The 17651-nt window shown below is 36.3% G+C and overlaps 1 protein-coding gene across 1 annotated transcript; it reads left to right on the forward strand.

Moving 5' to 3' along the window:
* Window positions 1-2989: 2989 nt before the first annotated feature.
* Window positions 2990-17370, forward strand: LOC113235881 (NFX1-type zinc finger-containing protein 1-like). The gene is made up of 14 exons (XM_026471803.1): window positions 2990-3736; window positions 5612-5840; window positions 6602-6647; window positions 6758-6992; window positions 7363-7527; window positions 9076-9942; window positions 10096-10254; window positions 10781-10928; window positions 11536-11619; window positions 12133-12407; window positions 12981-13127; window positions 14493-14667; window positions 16229-16371; window positions 17302-17370. Exons 1-14 carry the CDS (start codon window positions 3050-3052, stop codon window positions 17368-17370), a joined length of 3429 nt encoding a protein of 1142 aa, XP_026327588.1. The 5' UTR covers window positions 2990-3049.
* Window positions 17371-17651: the final 281 nt, after the last annotated feature.

Consider the following 17651-nt stretch of genomic DNA (forward strand, 5'->3'; position numbering starts at 1 on the left):
ATGATGGCCTACATTTATTTCTCTCGTGAGAGTAATTTCTGGTTGTCGATATGTGTGTCCATGGCACCCGCGACAAAGGGTCTCCCTAAGGTGGGGCTATGAGTGTGTACATAAAAAAACAAAACAAAAGTAGTATCAATATTAATATTAGACATAACTGGTTGAAGACTGTACCACCTCAGTCAATCGTGACCATGAGACCTGCAAAGGGCCCGAAACGTCGGTTTGTTTGAAAAAACAAATATACGCGATTTAAATCCGGAAAAATAGTTTCATTTCCTAAACAAAAGTAGTATTTTTTTAAATAAAGAATTTTCATAATTAGTTACACTATTCACGTTTTTAACTGTATGTAACTGTAATAACTACATATGTATAGGTACACTATTACTAGCAGTAGAGCTCCTTGTGAAAGAGTTCGTCCAGGGAAGTTCTGCCACCTTACCTATTTCTGCCGCCAAGCAGTAATGTGAGCATTACGGGACTTGTCAACTTATGTCTCAGGGTAATGGGCACAGTGTCTCTCGGATCTTCGCGATTTAAACCTCTGAGTGGCACTGCAACTGCCGTGGATGCCAGGCGTGTCGCTTATCACCAGGCGCACGACTTGTTCGTCCCGTCACTTGATATTATAAAAAAAAACTCATCACTTTTTCTAAATAAATTCGTTTGAATAACATCTTAAAATATAAATAATATATTTGAAACATGTTATATTGGTTATTTTTTATGCAAAATGCATTGAAACCAACTATAGTAAAAACACCATGAAATTAATTTAATCAAACAAATAATGTTACTTAAATATGCGTGCGGCGGCGGAACTTACACTCGAGATGCTTTGACCGTAAGTTTATCTGTTGTAACGAAATTATTATGTATGTAATTTAAGTATTTACGTATGACAATAAAGTAGTATGTGCCTATACCACTATGAAGAACTACGCTGGTGCAAAATATTGTCGCATTCTGCCGGGACTCTCAATTTAAGTATTAACACATTAGTGTTGCTGTCTCTACCTATTTAATTTTATTATACTTACGATTACTTACCAGATAAATCACAGTAAGAAATGATTGTTATATCCAAATGTGGCTAAAGTGGACATTTCAATGGTCTAATGGATTGGCATCGTGCCAACCTGCTGGAAACATGTCGCCGATACGTTAGTGTTTATTTTGATGGATACGCTTTTCTCGGGCCGATACTTATTGCGATAGATGTTTCTTAATGTTACAAAATTTATATATTTAATATATCTTTTTGTTTCATAGCTCTTTTAAGTTGAGTAAGAAATATTTTTACATTACAATTTTACGTTGCATTTTAAATTTTTACATTATATCTCTTAACTCAGAGTGCCTCTTGGCATAGACCTCCTCCAGATCTTTTCAGTGTGCTCTATCAAGAAATTTCTAAAAAAAAGCAATTGAAACATACATAGGAAATGAAACTATTTTTCCGGATTTAAATCGCGTATATTTGTTTTTTCAAACAAACCGACGTTTCGGACCCTTTACAGGTCCCATGGTCACGGTTGACCAACCTATGTGTAACAATCGCGAAAACCTAAGAACTTGAAACATACAGCCTATCCTGACCATAGACAACGTAATCGACATTTTTAGCGAAATTGAGTTATATCTGGAACACAGGCCACAATCTGGAACCAGTGAATCGAGATCTACAACCCTATAGGCGATTTTTTTGTACCTCACATTTACTTTTAGTTTTATTGTTAAGCGTAATCGACATTTTTTAAAGAAAAAGGAAAATAATACTTTAGCGGCCAATATTTCGAAAGTTATCCAAATGCAAATGACAAGGACGGCAGATACCACAGAAATCTTAAATCTAAACAATGCCAATTTATTTAGATTTATGTGGCAGATACTATCACGCCTGTCTCCCATTGGCCTAGGTAGAGATCATGAACCTCTACTCGCTAAGCTTCTGACAAACTACTTTCGCCTTCTGCATTGGCAGATTTATATGCGACTGTAATACTTAACAATGAACCTATTTCTGTAACAGTGGGAATGAAAATCATAGTTCAACATACAATAATACTACTAGGTATAATTTTTTTTCTAAAGCCATCCAGTTTTAATAATTTTGTCACAATCAATGACATTTTCTTAAGTATAAAATCATTGCTCATATACTTTTTTAAATTAACGGATGAATGGATTTGAAAAAAAGATTCCCTCGATGCTCACTACCAATTATAATAATTGTAACTTTTTCATTGAAAAAAAAACCGACCTCAAAGGTTTGCATAACGACTTTTTTCCATTTCCATGGGACCCCCCCGACTCAGACTGACTGACTTCTGACTTCTTGGTGATAATAGGACTGTTACGGACTCCTTTGTACGTTTTATACTTTTTTCTGGTTGTCGTGGTGATTACATGTATTGTGTCAAGTGAAAAGTCGACTTTTATTTGCGGAAAATAATTAGTAATTTGTGATAGCCGAAACGAAACCGAAACAGCTTCGTTGGCATTAGGGGCCACCTCGAGAGTATACCCTTCCAAACAAAAAAGGAATTTTTTAAATCGATTCACAATTGATTGAGAAATCGGAGAGTATAGGTACTCACATGCATATAAAATTTGAGGATTTCCCTTGATTTCCATGGGATCCCCTCATCAGATTCTGACTTGGCGACAATGGGACCATCACGAGAATTTTCAAAATCGGACGAAGAAATCGGAAAGCATACATACAGCCGAACGTATAACCTCCTACTTTTTTTGAAGTCGGTTAATAAAAAAATAACGGGTTTTTATAGTTACAGTTTTTACACGAATACGAATTCGTTACTTATACCTCGTGGACAACAAAACGTTTTTGACAGATCACAGATCCAAGATGTCACTGACAAGAACAGCTGACGTTAAGAGGAGCTGTCAAAACAGACAAAAATCGAGTTTTAGCGATTTTCGTTTAATGAAACGTAATAATATTCAATTAAAAGCAAAATTCAAATTTGCCTTATAATCGTTCTATGACTCTATTCAACCAACTCGTTTAATTTTCGCCACCATGTCTGAAGGAGGCAAACCGTCACTACGAATAGATTGGTTTGATGGCACTCTTATCGAAGATACATTGCAAAATACCATTTCAAGTACTGCATCTTTCGTTGATGAAGACCAGCCAGAGCCACAGCCTCCACCCAAGCCCACATTCAGTGAAAAAAAACCCATTGGCTTCAAAAGATTACTTGACTTTTCGACCCTCAAGCCTCCTATTCTAACCTTAGAGATTGCTCACAGACCTGGCTTCTGGAACCTGTTAGACGGAGAATTAAAAGATGATTTCATTGTTCTTATAGTGAAAATACTGGCGGCTATATACAAATCGTTAGTGCCAGGCGAAAAATCGAAAATAACCTCAATGTTGAAGACTAGATTTGAAAAGTCGAATTTTCTGGAAATTTTAAAGGAATACTTAATTGGTTTACCTAGCATTAGAATTGCAGAGAAATGTATGAATATGCATCTTTGGAATGACGTGCAGTTGTTTTATTCTGAAGTCTATATGCTGTGTGAAGGGATTATCAATTACGGTGGCAGTAGTGTAGAGTTTTTAAAAAATATTTATGATTTATTGGAGATTTTGGAGACCAGCGCTGTTGGAGTGAAAGAGGAACATACTGAAACTATTAGTGACAACTTTTTTGAACAAATTCAGGGGCTGAAATCTAGACTTATGAAATTGATAAATAAGGTCAGTAATAAAAGTAAGGTCACTTAAGTAAAATTCATATCACTGAAAAACTTGTTCGGACTGTAACAAATGGGCAGTATGAAAATGGGACTTAAGAATTTTTATTTTGTTATAAATTGTTCTTAATGCTAGTTTCTGAAGGAAGTCCAGTTTTCATAGCCCCCTTTCATAAAGTCTAAAAAAACTGAAATACTTTACTATGCCTTACTTTCGTCATCATCGTCATCCACAGCCTGATTTCACCCACTTCCTTACTTTACGTGCCACTTTTTATTTATTTAAAATGATGAAACACCTCTATAAATTACATCTTAATTATGAAATATATGACAAGTTGATAAGGGCTGACCAGAGCGAACCTACACACACAACCAAATTCAGAATTTTCTAAAGAAAAGCGAGATCAAGAGTACCCTTAACCAATGAGTATGTATATAACAGCGGCTACATTGATGAGCATATTTACATAAACTCAGATAGTCAAGCGGCTCTACATGCACTAGCCCCAGTCACCCAAACATCGAGGATTGTAGAGAACTGTGTAAATATACTGAACACTCTCGAGGAAAGTAATACAGTGGTACTGCGCTGGGTTCTAGGTCACTCTGACATCGAGGGTAATGTGTCAGCAGATAAACTGGCAAAGGCTGGTGCTAGGGAAACCTTTATTGGACCTGAACACTTCATAGGGATAGCATACAGCCTGGCATAGCTCACTCTGCTAAATGAGAGCACACACCTCTCCCGAGAATTATTGCTACAGAACAAGGGTCTTGAGCATTCAAAAACCCTGATATCTGCCTACAGTGCCAAACTCTGTAGAGAAGCTCTGTCACTGGACAGGAATGGCATAAGAATGCTCACTAGAGCCTTAACAGGGCTTTGTGGCTTAAACAACCACATGTCAAATATTGGGCAGAGAAAGAATAGAGAATGTAGATTCTCCCCCAAGGCGGATGAAACTCGTGTTCATCTATTCACCCAATGCTACCCCTAATGGGCGTAGTTCCTTACTGGCACTACGCCCATTAGGTAGACACATGCCACAACCAGAGGACTTTAAATCTGTCAGAGCCAGGAAAGTCCTTCAGTTCTTCAATGCTGTCGGCCTTAGCCCTGCACTGTAATTAGTGGTAATTGCAATAGATCAGTCAATGGTTGCAGTGATGAGGGGATGCAGGTCCCGAATGATGCCACCTTATAGTAATAATAATAATGTATGGAAGCATTGATGCATGTTGATGAGGCAAAACATGTCTGTTAGGATTGTAGCAAGTGGTAGGCTGTTATCTCTGTCTACCCTGATAGGCAGGAAGTGTATATATGTCTATATTAGGCATGCACGATTTTTTGCTTTGAATCGATTTTTTGGATCATAATTTATCATATATGCCTCTGGATTGAACCACAGATGGATTATATGCTCTTGAATCAACCTCATAAATATCGTTTCTAAATTAATTTGGATAAAAAAAATTATAACAGCCTCTTTGGCTTCAGTCAGTTATGACTTTCATTTAGGGTGATACTAGGTAGTGAAAAAAGATGTTCAGATCGCACAGAAGTAGCGACCTTTGTCAAATATTGTAGACTTGTTGTATTTAGATGTTGCGAAACTGCTTTTCTTGCAGGCCAATATGAAATAGGGGTTCAGAAAGAGACTGTTTTGTTTAAATTATGAATACGATCTGGATATTCGAATCACCTTAATGTTGAATCAATTTACTTAATAATCATATTGAAACGAATCGAGACAAGAAATCGCTGGATTGTATACACTTGAATTCTACATAAAAATCTAATCGTAATGTGCATCCATAGTCTGTATCGGACTGTAATTATTCTACAATTAATAAATCTCTTTGAAATTTTCAGGACCCCATAGATGAAGCTTCCAGTTTAAAGTTAGAGCTACAACCGAAAGATCCACATCACTTCAAGAATCTTTCTATATTCCCCTCAAAAGAGGACTTACTTCAAAAGAACAATATAAAAATCAAACCAAATATTGTTAATGGTGCATACCCAAGTGTCGAACAATATTTAGATGTACAATTCAAATTGTTAAGAGAAGACTGTTTTGGACCACTTAGAGAAGGAATATGTGAGTAAAAGTAGTGACGTAAGGGTTGGATTTCAATTACCAGCGGGCTTCAGCACTGCATCCACACTAAATGTAAAGTATTGGCTTCACTCTTGATGATGGAGCGTGCTGTTGACATTCCATGTAACATACATTGCACTCTCAATAATAAAGTTGATACTTTACTATATAAATACAAAAACTAATTTTTGGGAACTAATACAATATTATTAAAAGCATGAAGGTACAATACACCTGACATTGTATGCTATTTGGCTAATAATAAACATAACATATGTGTAGGAAATGACACTGTTTTTCCGGATTTAAATCGCGTATATTTGTTTTTTCAAACAAACCGACGTTTCGGGCCCTTTACAGGTCCCATGGTCACGGTTAACAAATATACGTGATTTAAATCCGGAAAAATAGTTTCATTAACTATGTGTAACAATCGCGAAAACCTAAGAACTGGATAACATATATGTGTTTGAAACTATGAATAACTATTGTTTTTCTTTATATATTTTTTCAGATCCCAAAGAATTTTTTTTTCATTTAATCACTCAATAAAAAAAATCAATAACAAATTGAAAATACCACATGTTTAGTATGGAAGCAGTACGCATGCTTGTTGACAAGTGTGATACAACCTTTATAAGCCAGGTTATTATATTCTCAAATATCCATTTCACAGTACATCCACTGTGCTACTAAAAACAACATTGTGTTACTATAAACAAATGTTTAAACTGGAGATAACATTATTGTATTTCATTTAGGCAAATATATGGAGAATCCGTCAAAGAGGAGACATGAAAACATAAGGTTTGTAAAAGAAACTTCATTATTATGTTATTATATAATAATCCACTTATTCTTCTTTCTTCATCCATTTGTATTGAAGCTAAACAAAGTAAGTATTTACAACTTTCCAGAGTATACCCAAGAGTTCGTATCCTCCGAACGTACATATCAAACAACAAAGTTGGTCATCTAGTGGACATAGCCTGGAATGAACGCATCACCACTGGTCTAGTCGACAATAAAAAACTGGTCTATAACAAACAGCTCATGTTTGGATCACTTCTACTGTTTACTAGTGATCAATTTGAAAAAATACTTTGTGCCACTGTATTAGATTCTGGAATGAATTTGCTTAGTGAAGGATATGTAAGTATAAACTTAATTTAATTTTGATTGATCTGTTTTTACATTAGAAAAACTCCGCAACGGTGTGGATACCCCCAAATTAATTTACAATAAAGAAGCGGTGCGGGTGATATCACCTTATGACTATAGCCCACACCGCAGCCGGTACCCTCTTAACTATACTTATAGTCGGTGATTTAAATTCTTTCATTTCATTCATTTCAAATTATACCATGTTCTGAAGTCTATTCGAGCGCTTTTCTATGCCATTACATTATAAATCCATATAATTTTGAATCTTTATAATGTTGAATCCATACTGTTTTGCATGGAGTACAATATAAAGAATTTATGGACACATAGAATAACATTTTAAAATTGTTACTTTCAGATAGCAGTGTCATTTCATAATGCAGTATCAAACAAGATATTCTCTGAGCCATACTTAATGGTGGAAAGTGAAGTATTCTTTGAACCTTATCACAGAGTATTAAAAGTGATGCAGAGTTCTAGGTTGGATGATTTACCTATGCGCAGATATATTGTGGATGTCCAGGTAACTATAAAATTAACAAGTTTTTAAAGATAATTAGTTACTTTTAATATGAAAAATATAAATATGTAAACGTGCAAGTTTTGATACATAGGGCGCTCTATAAGTTTCCGGAACTGGCCACTTACATAAACAATATTTAAAAAGTAATTACAACATTTGATAATGGCACTCTTTGGCTGTACAATACAGTTTGTTTCATCTGACTGTCATTTATTTTTAAATTGTGGCGTCATTTTAGATTGGTTGTCTACATCACCATAGATTTAACTCGTGAACATTTTCGTAGTATGACTTTCTACGACTTTAAGTATAATCTAACAGCTCAGCGGAGCTTCGCTCGGCTTCAAACTGCTTTTGGCGATGAAGCACCATGCAAAACGACTATATTTATAGTTGGTTTGCAGAATTCAAACGTGGTCGTGTGAATCTCAGTGACGAATTTCGTGATGGTCGCCGGTCCACTGCTGTGAACAACAAAACCATCGATTCTGTGCGCCGTATAATCAAAACAGATAGGCATGTGACATACCATGAGATTCGGGTGTCTTTAGGCATAGGCATGAGTCAAATACAATCAATACTACACAAACATTTGGGTGTGAAAAAGCTGTGCTCTCGGTGGATCCCATACAATTTGACTGAAGCTCAAAAAACGGAACGCGTCACTTGGTTCAATGCCATGCTTACCAGGTTCAACGAAGGGGCGTCAAATTTGGTGTGGGACATAGTAACAGGTGACGAAACATGGATTTATAGTTACGATCCCAAAACAACGTAGCAATCGAGCGTATGGGTCCTTCGAGATGAGCCGAAACCAAACAAAGTGTCGCGCGTGCAAAGTGCCTCTAAGCGAATGATTGCTTCTTTTTTTTAATAAAACTGGACACGTGGCTACTGTTGTACCGTGAATAGTGATTGGTACACGACCATTTGTTTGCCGGAAGTTATTGACAAACTCCGTAAAAATAACCGTAAACGCTGTATCATCTTGCACCACGATAATGCCAGTTCTCACACGGCCAGACAGACAAATGAATTGTTGTAAGTGAACAACGTTGACCTTATGAGCCATCCCGCGTACAGTCCCAACCTGGCACCTTGTGACTTTTATTTATTTCCAAAAATTAAGAACCAGTTACCCGGTTTACGATTTTCATCACCTGAAGAGGCTGTCGAAGAGTATGAAAAATATGTTTCAGAGATTGTCACGGAGGAGTGGCATAAATGTTTTCAAAATTGGTTCATTCGTATGAAAAAGTGCATTAACGCTAACGGAGAATATTTTAAAAAACAATAAATTCATTTCTGACCATTTATAGTATTTTTTTCTTATTCATTCCGGAAACTTGTAGTGCGCTCCACGTACACCAACAAAACTTTTTAAATTTTGTATTAGTCAAATTATCAAGCTACATTGGCAAAACACGAGTGCGGAATGATTTATGTAGATTCATTATTGAGTTATAGATTATGTTGAGGTGTGCGTTATTATTATTATTATTATTGTTATTTATTATTATTAATTAATTAATTATGTAACAATTACAGAAAGAAACCCAACCACCGGCCTATCTAACAGAGGAAACATTGTACACAATTCAGGCACCAAATAAAGAGGAAATCACTTTTCCGGTACTCTCCAAAGATTGGCCTCAAGCTTACGATATGGATCATTCTCAAATGGACGCATACACCTTAGCATTAACTAGAGAATTCGCTGTCATACAAGGTCCACCAGGTACAGGAAAGACTTTCATTGGGATTAAAATCGCCACTACATTGTTAAAGAACTTGTCCCTAGAAGGCACACCCATGTTGGTAATATGTTATACAAACCATGCACTAGATCAGTTCCTTGAGGGAATCCTCGAAGTTACTAACAATATGGTTAGATTGGGCAGCCAGAGTAAGAGTAAAATTTTAGAACCTTACAATTTAAACAATATGAGAGGTAGAATAAAGTCAAAATACTCTCATTTGTACGGAAGTAAAAGATCGGAATTGGAGAAGATAGTCAAATGCATGAGTGAAATCCAAACGGAAATTGAAAAGTGTGAAAAGGAAGTTCTGACATACAAAAGTGTTAAGAAGTACCTAAAAGGTAACGAGTTGAAGAGTAACAAAGAAGATCCTATATTACCATGGCTTTTTGAACATGAAGAAGATAAATTCGACAAGCTACTTCAAGATGATGAGGAATCTGATGATTGGGAGAAAGTTCCTGAAACAGAAGACGAGGATTTAAAGTTAGAAACGTGTTTTTCGGAAGAATGGGCTTTAAAGGAAATAGATTCTATGTATAATAGCATAAAATATGTAAAGGATATCAACGACGATCAATATGAAGGAGAGAAGATGACGGATAGATTTGAGACGCAAATCAGGAAAGTTAGAAGTCGAATGAACTGTTTCAAGGTATGACTTTCTCAAAAATATTTTATTAATTATAACACCATACTTAAAATTTTATAAAACGCCTAGTAGTACAAATTGTTTGCAATGGTAATCTCAGTCGTAACATGAGCTTTGTTAATGTGATTAATATAATATTTCGATTATATTCTTCAGAAAAAGAGACCGTTCCTCCAAAAGGAAGACAATGAAAACATAGAAGTCAAAGAAGTAAAAGATTTGTACAGCTTGACACCAGAAGAGAGATGGAATGCGTACTTTGCAACTGTGAGAAAGATCCAAGGTGAACTTATGACCAGGATGAACGTTTTGTTGGTAAATCCACTTTAATAAAGTTCTACTATTATAATAAATACCTCTTCTATTTACTCGACTGAAAGCTGGCCCAAAAAAGGTATTAAAATTATTATAGTATTAATATTTGAATATTCCCACGTTACTGTTAGGTTATAACAGCTGAAAAGTTTGATTTATCTGATGCCTCGTTACACAATTTTAAGGAACTTATTTCTTTAAATGATAGCAAGTACATTGATATCATAAATCAATACTAACGCTTAGACTTCAGGGCCTAATAGTAAATTATTTACATTATCTGATGGATTATAACAGTTGTTGCTCAATTTATGTTTCCGTTCCTTGGCTGTCCAAAAATTAGAAAGAATTAGTAGCCGAGTATTATAGTCCATTTACAAAAATGTGGTACGCAATACTAATATCACACTACAATGCATATCACGTGATATTAGAACCGTGTCATAAGAAAAAAGTCGAATTCCCTTGTCAATATCACGTGATATTTAAATTCAAATGATTACTCGCTTTCAAACTTCATGTCCAGGACCAACATAACACCTGTAGCCGTGAGCTGGAAGAAGTATCAACGCTGGTTGACGGTGAAGTGATGAAAACAGCGCGCGTGGTAGGTGTCACCACCACCACAGCAGCCAGACGTCATGAGCTCATGCAACGATTGCTTTCACCTATTGGTAAGGAATACAAACAAGAACTTTATTATAATTATTAATACAAAAATCGAACGCTAAGAAAAATTCCTTCGATCCGGCTGGATTCGAACCAGTGCCTTTAGCATACCGTGCCTGACGCTCCCCCCAACTGAGCTTGTTGCAGATTTTGTTTTTGGTTTTTAACGACTATTGCCGCAGCTCCGTCTGTGAGAAATCTATGAAAGTCTTTTTTCTCAGCCAGAGTCGCTGTAATAATTGTAATATTAAATTTATTGAATATTTCGATGTTTCACTATCATGATATTCAATTTTTTTTTGTGACATTACTCGATTAGCTTATGACTAGATTGTTATAATTAGTGTTCGATCTATTAGATAATAATTATAACAAACTAGTGGACAAATTTCTGCAAAAAATAATTTAGTATCATGGTAGTACATCGTGATATTCAATAAATTTAGTAAGAAATTTTTACTCATGAACTTGTTGTGATGTCATGATTACCCAATTTAATTTAATGACCACATAGATTAGATGGCGAAAAGAAAAAAGCCTATCAAATGAGCTCTTTATGGTCATCATCTTGCATACTAAAATTATATTTGTTGCCTAATGTTACCTTTTCAGTGATCGTTGAAGAAGCAGCAGAAGTGTTTGAAGCTCACATAGTAGCCTCTTTGACGAACCACTGCCAGCATCTCGTACTTATAGGTAAATAAGTGTATATGTTTCTTCAATCTTGTAAAACCCAAAGGGTTAACTAACGAGTTTCCCGTTCCTCCAATTAAACTTGTTTTATAAAAAGGTTATGTGCCAATAAACTAAACCAACTACCTGATCTCAAACTAAAAACAATCCCTGTACTATGAGCATCGAAATAACGGAATTCGTTCCAAGGCACTGCCTGGAACACCCAGACCGAACCAATTTAGAAAACTCATTTCCCAAATTGGTCTTACCGGGAATCGAACCCGGGACCGACTCATCCAGTGCCCAAAGTACAATCCCTTGGACCACTGAGGTCGTCAGTTATTTATGAAAATACGATAGATTGTAATCGCAGATTGTATATACAGTGTTTGGGAATGGGGTTCACTTATATTTGAGGCAATCAGCGCAAAAGAGGTGTAACTCACATGAATTATTTTTTTACAATATTAAGATAATTATTTAAAGTTGCTCGTCTATGTGCGCTTTATATTTATTTGTACTACTTACTTTCAGGTGACCATAAACAATTACGGCCTACAGCAGCTCACTACAAACTAGCCAAAGATTACAACTTTGAAATATCTCTGTTCGAACGAATGATACGTAACGGTATTCATGCTCGCACACTGTCCGTTCAAAGAAGAATGCGACCCAACTTCGTTGAGCTGTTAGTGCCTGCAATTTATGAGAGACTGGATAGTCATCCTTGGGTGGTCACTTATCCTGATGTTCGGGGAATGAAGGATAACTTGTATTTTTATTGTCATGATGTTTTCGAGGATTCTGAGGTATGTCACTATCTATTTCATTCTGAAATTTAATTACAATAGATGCCATAAAATGCCCAAAATATGTCCAAATTTGAATGACGACAAACTTAAAAAAAAATATTTTAATGGTAATTATTTTTTTTTTTTATAAACTGTAAGTGCGCACTCGACCTCCGTCTCTCTCACCTGATGGAAAGTGACAATTTTATATTTACTTATTATTTTTGTATTTTTTTATCAAACAAACCAACGTTACGGGCTCTTTATATAGCTGCCATGGTCACAACTGATTGATGTTGAAGTTATCGACCAGTTATGTGTAATATTAACACAAACATCCCTATTCTGTACCATATTGGTCTGCCACGCAGAGGTCCCGGGTTCGATTCCTGGGCCGGGAGAAATGTTTGTATGGCCTACATTTATTTCTCTCATGAGTTTGGGTATAATTTGCGGTTGTTTGTGTGTGTGTCCGTGGCACCCGCGATACAGGGTTCCCTAGTGCGGGGCAATGTGTGTATGCGTTATAAAAAAAATGTTAATTGAAGTTATTCTTACTTTTAATTGTAAATTTATAACACATATTTCCAGGGTATGGAGAACAGTTGGAGTCACAAGAACACGTTAGAGGCGCAGTGGTGTGTATCCCTTGCAAGCTATCTGAGACAGATGAAATATCAACCATCTGAGATCACCATTTTGTCCACTTATACGGGCCAGGCTTCGCTAATCAAGGAGGTAAGCTTTGAGATTGACTATATTCACCGACTTGGGGAGGCCTATGCCACAGAGGCATACATACTTAATTAATTAGATTAAGTTTTTTCTGTCTCTTTTCCTTTTAAAAATGCCTGTGATGTAATGTAGTAGAAATAAAGACTATTTTATAATAACTGCCTCCGTGGACGAACGGTTACCATGCCGGACTGCCACGCAGAGGTCCTAGGTTCGATTCCCAGGCCAGGAGAAATATTTGTATGGCCCACATTTATTTCTCTCGTGAGTTTGAGTGTAATTTGTGGTTGTTTATGTGTGTGTCCATGATACCCGCGACACAGGGTTTCCCGGTGTCCCGGTGTGCTTTATTATTATTTTTTTTATTTATTTTTATACTCACCGACTATTAGTTGACGTCACGAAGATTCGTTACCAGTCATTATCGTACAACAAATGAGTTTGGAGATTCCGCAAACGGAAATTTGTAGAAGATTCGTAGATTAGAAATGGCAGAGTTCCAAAATTGTGTGATTGACTTTTATGTTAAGGCTACGTATTTGAACGCGAGCCTAGATTTAGGTGAGGTGAGAGGGTGCCCGCGCGTCCCGCAATCCGTATGCAGAAAATTAATATGATTTAAAAAAAAAACAAGCACCCAATGGCGACTGACGAGACAGGAAGCGGCGCGGCGTGTCGTTAAACCGCTGGGAATTTTCAAATGTGTCATATAATGATGAAAATTATATAATGATAAAATTAAAGATGATAAGTAATTTACTATAAAATATGTATCAACTACTTATTAAGCTTATTCTTTTTATAACTGCCTCTGTGGCCGAACGGTTACCAATGCCATACTGCCACGCAGAGTTACCAGGTTCGATTCCCGTTCCGGGAGAAATATTTGTATGGCCTTCATATATTTCTTTCGTGAGTTAGGGTGTGATTTGTGATTGTATATGTGTGTGTCCATGGCACCCGCGATACAGGGTTTCTCTAGTGCGGGGCTATGTTGTGTGTGTGCGTTATTATTATTATTATATCTATTTCAGACTCTCGCCTCTCCCAAGGTCAATTTTTAAATGGGAGAGGCGGTATTCCCCGGCAAAGGCACGGCCGGAGTCAGGGATTCAGGTTCAAGAACCGGCGAACATTACGTGCCGTATCGAGCAGGACCGTCTTTCTCATTTGTGTTGTTATTGTTATTATTTATTTATTTATTATATTATTTGTTATTATTATTATATTGAAACGACCAACACTAGTCAATGCTGGCAACACTTTGCATGACAAACAGGACCACGGCCTCTCCCACTAGTTATTCTTAGGTTTCCGAAGTTTCAGCGCTAATACTGCATATATTTTAAATCCGTCTTGTTCTTTCAGCTCAGCAAAAAATACACGCTCCTTCGCGACGTAAAAATAACCGTAGTCGACAACTATCAAGGTGAAGAGAACAGGATCATCATATTGTCCATGGTGAGAAGTAACAGGGACGGCAAGATTGGCTTCTTGACGGCCGCTAACAGGATCTGCGTTGCGCTGTCTAGAGCTAAAGAAGGTGAGAATCTTCACTCTGTTTAGTTGACAACATTATTATTAGTACAACTATGTTTTAGCCCATTATTTATTAAAGCGAAAATGTCTAAATACTCGTTATTCTCACCAAACTGGCCTAAAAGCAATCATCGAGTATATAACCAGAAATAAAGACTACATCACTATTATATCACTTTTAAATATCAACTCTCGTTTGCACTGAAATCACAAATTAGAACGCTGAAATAGTACAGCGCCAACAACTTATCTGTGTGTACGTGTTCTATATTTATTGTAATAAAGATAATGGTTAATGTAATAAACCATGGAGGGCTGTTCCATTCGGTGGTGTGGGTAAAACAGCAAAACATCTAATTACAAAACAAACGGAATCACATTTCATCGGTAATTAAATATTAAATATGTAATTTTTTAATTTACGTCCATTATAGCAAAGCTCAAGTTAAACTGACCCATTTGAAGTGAAACAATTGTCACCGTAATGATTTGGCAGAATAGTTTTGAAATAAATTAAATGGCTTTTCGTCTCTATTTCTGGATATATACTCGATGAGATCAATTCAACAAAATCTTAATGTATGTTTAAACATTAATTCCCACTTGTCCGTTTTCGAATAAATTATGATAGTCAATAATTATTTTTGAAATTACTCCACTAGTTTGTTGTGATTATTAATACAAAGATCTAAAAGAACGTTCGATCCAGTTGGATTCGAACCAGCTTCGAATCAGTCTTCTAGCAAACCGTGCTAGACGCTATAAAATAAATAAATAACGCACACACTCAACATAGCCCCGCACTGGGGAAACTCTGTGTCGCGGGTGCCATGGACACACACATAACATAGACAACGACAAATTACACCCAAACTCACGAGAGAAATAATTGTAGGCCATACAACTATTTCTCCCGGCCCGGGAATCGAACCTGGGACTTCTGCGTGGCAGTCCGGCATGGTAACCGTTCGGCTACGGAGGCAGTAAATATGCTATGCCAACTAAGCCACGGAACGAATCTACCGACCTTACGAATTCTTCTATGTGCTTGTTGCAGATCTTTATTTATGGCTTTTAACGACATTTTTGCCGTAGCGCCATCTGTGCGAAATCTATTATCTGAGAAAAAGTATTCGATATCTCTCGGCCTCATAGTATACCAATTACCTAGCCTCAAACTAGAAATTTCCTGGTACTTTGGGTAACAAACTACTCGTAACAAATTTCGCTCCATAGGCATTATCCAGAACACCCGATACAGAACATAAAAAGATGATTCTATTCATAAATTGATTCTACCGAAAATCAAATTCGGAACCTCCTTAATTAGCGCCCAGATTCCTAACCACTGTGCCACCGAGATTGTTATATCGCTTTGGTTTGGCTGGTGGGGCTAATGGTACCTCGTGGTCAGAGATAGAAGCAATATCTCTGTTACTTGGGTTACATTGTTGTCATTCCTTTTTCCTACGCTCTTGTGATGACCAGTTAACAGCGGACGTTTAACTAACAAATCTTCCCAAGGTAAATTACAATTCTTAACAATACTTCTCACATCATTTCAGGATTCTATATATTCGGTAACATGAATGTCCTGAAGACAGCCAGCACAATATGGAGATTTATCTACGACAAATTAGTGTCACAGAATGCCATTGGAAAGAAATTGACTTTACGGTGCGATAAACATCAGGACAATCTCTTAGAGGTAACTAAACACACCACCCCTTTTCATTATGTATTTGGGACAGAAAAAATGTGGTGCACTCAGCCACATCTTTATACTGCATTAAGGAAAGCATTGTCTGAGCAACTTCCTTAATGGAGACACATAGTGGGACATATATTATACCGCACTTTTGATAATAAACTGACAGATTCGAAAAGTAACATTTTTAGGATAATGAAAAAGTAAATAAAAAAAATTCAGTAATTTTTTTTGCAAACGATAAATGGCATATCTATGGCACCAGACACATATATTATTATTTTAATCTATTCTGCCAGTTTTACCTACCCTACCGTTTTAACCACTACCATGAATTTAACGCTGAACAACGCCACTGGCGGTGATAACTGAAATTTTTTATACAAACATTTTACCGTGTAGCCAGCGACTATGAACAAGGTTAATATCATGATAGAGTCAATGCATAGAGAATTATTAAAGTGCTACGGTATTATACAGTAGTAATGTCTAGTCATCACATACCGAAATACGAGGGTAATTGCCGCAGCCAGGCGACACGACGCTGCGATGCAGTAAAACAATACAACATAAACTTATCTTCTACAAGATAAAACTACAGAAAATGAAAAAGAAGAAGTGCTACGCTGTGTCGGACGCACTTCACAAAATGCAAAATAATACGGGCAATAGAACATATTCTCTACTAAATAAAGTATACATTTCTTTGAATGCAAAATAACAAAAGAGTACATCCGCACGGATGTACTCTTTTGTTGGAGCGGCGTCGTCGGCACCTTGTGCTGTCACGGGTGTAACTTAGCTTTTCAACAATAAATTATATTTCTTTTAAAGGCAAGCAAATAAAACAACATAAACAAAACAAAAGCATCGCTCCGAAATAAACAAAACATAAAAAGTATACAATCATTAAAATAAGCTTCTTTTCAGGTGGATAACACAGAAGACCTGGACAACAGCCTAAAAGGTTCCTGCCTTAGGGTTTGCGAAAATAAATAATACAAATTAATTCATTAAATAATTTATTTTTTAACATTTTGTGCACTTTTAATTCGCTATTTATTATATTATATAACATTAAGTCAATTTAAGTAGATAATCCTTGCATCTATTCCTATAAAGTATTTTGGATGACATTACATCACGCTATTTTGTATTATCCTATCAAAATTAACACCCTTGCCTTCCAAGATATGAACCCAAGTTAATATAATATGCTTTTAGCATGTTAAACGTTAATAAATAAATATATTGCTATAACCTCTTAACTCCTTGCAGAG

This window comes from Hyposmocoma kahamanoa, unplaced genomic scaffold (genome assembly GCF_003589595.1).
Source record: "Hyposmocoma kahamanoa isolate Upper Pololo Valley unplaced genomic scaffold, ASM358959v1 88, whole genome shotgun sequence".
Lineage (NCBI taxonomy): Eukaryota > Metazoa > Arthropoda > Insecta > Lepidoptera > Cosmopterigidae > Hyposmocoma > Hyposmocoma kahamanoa.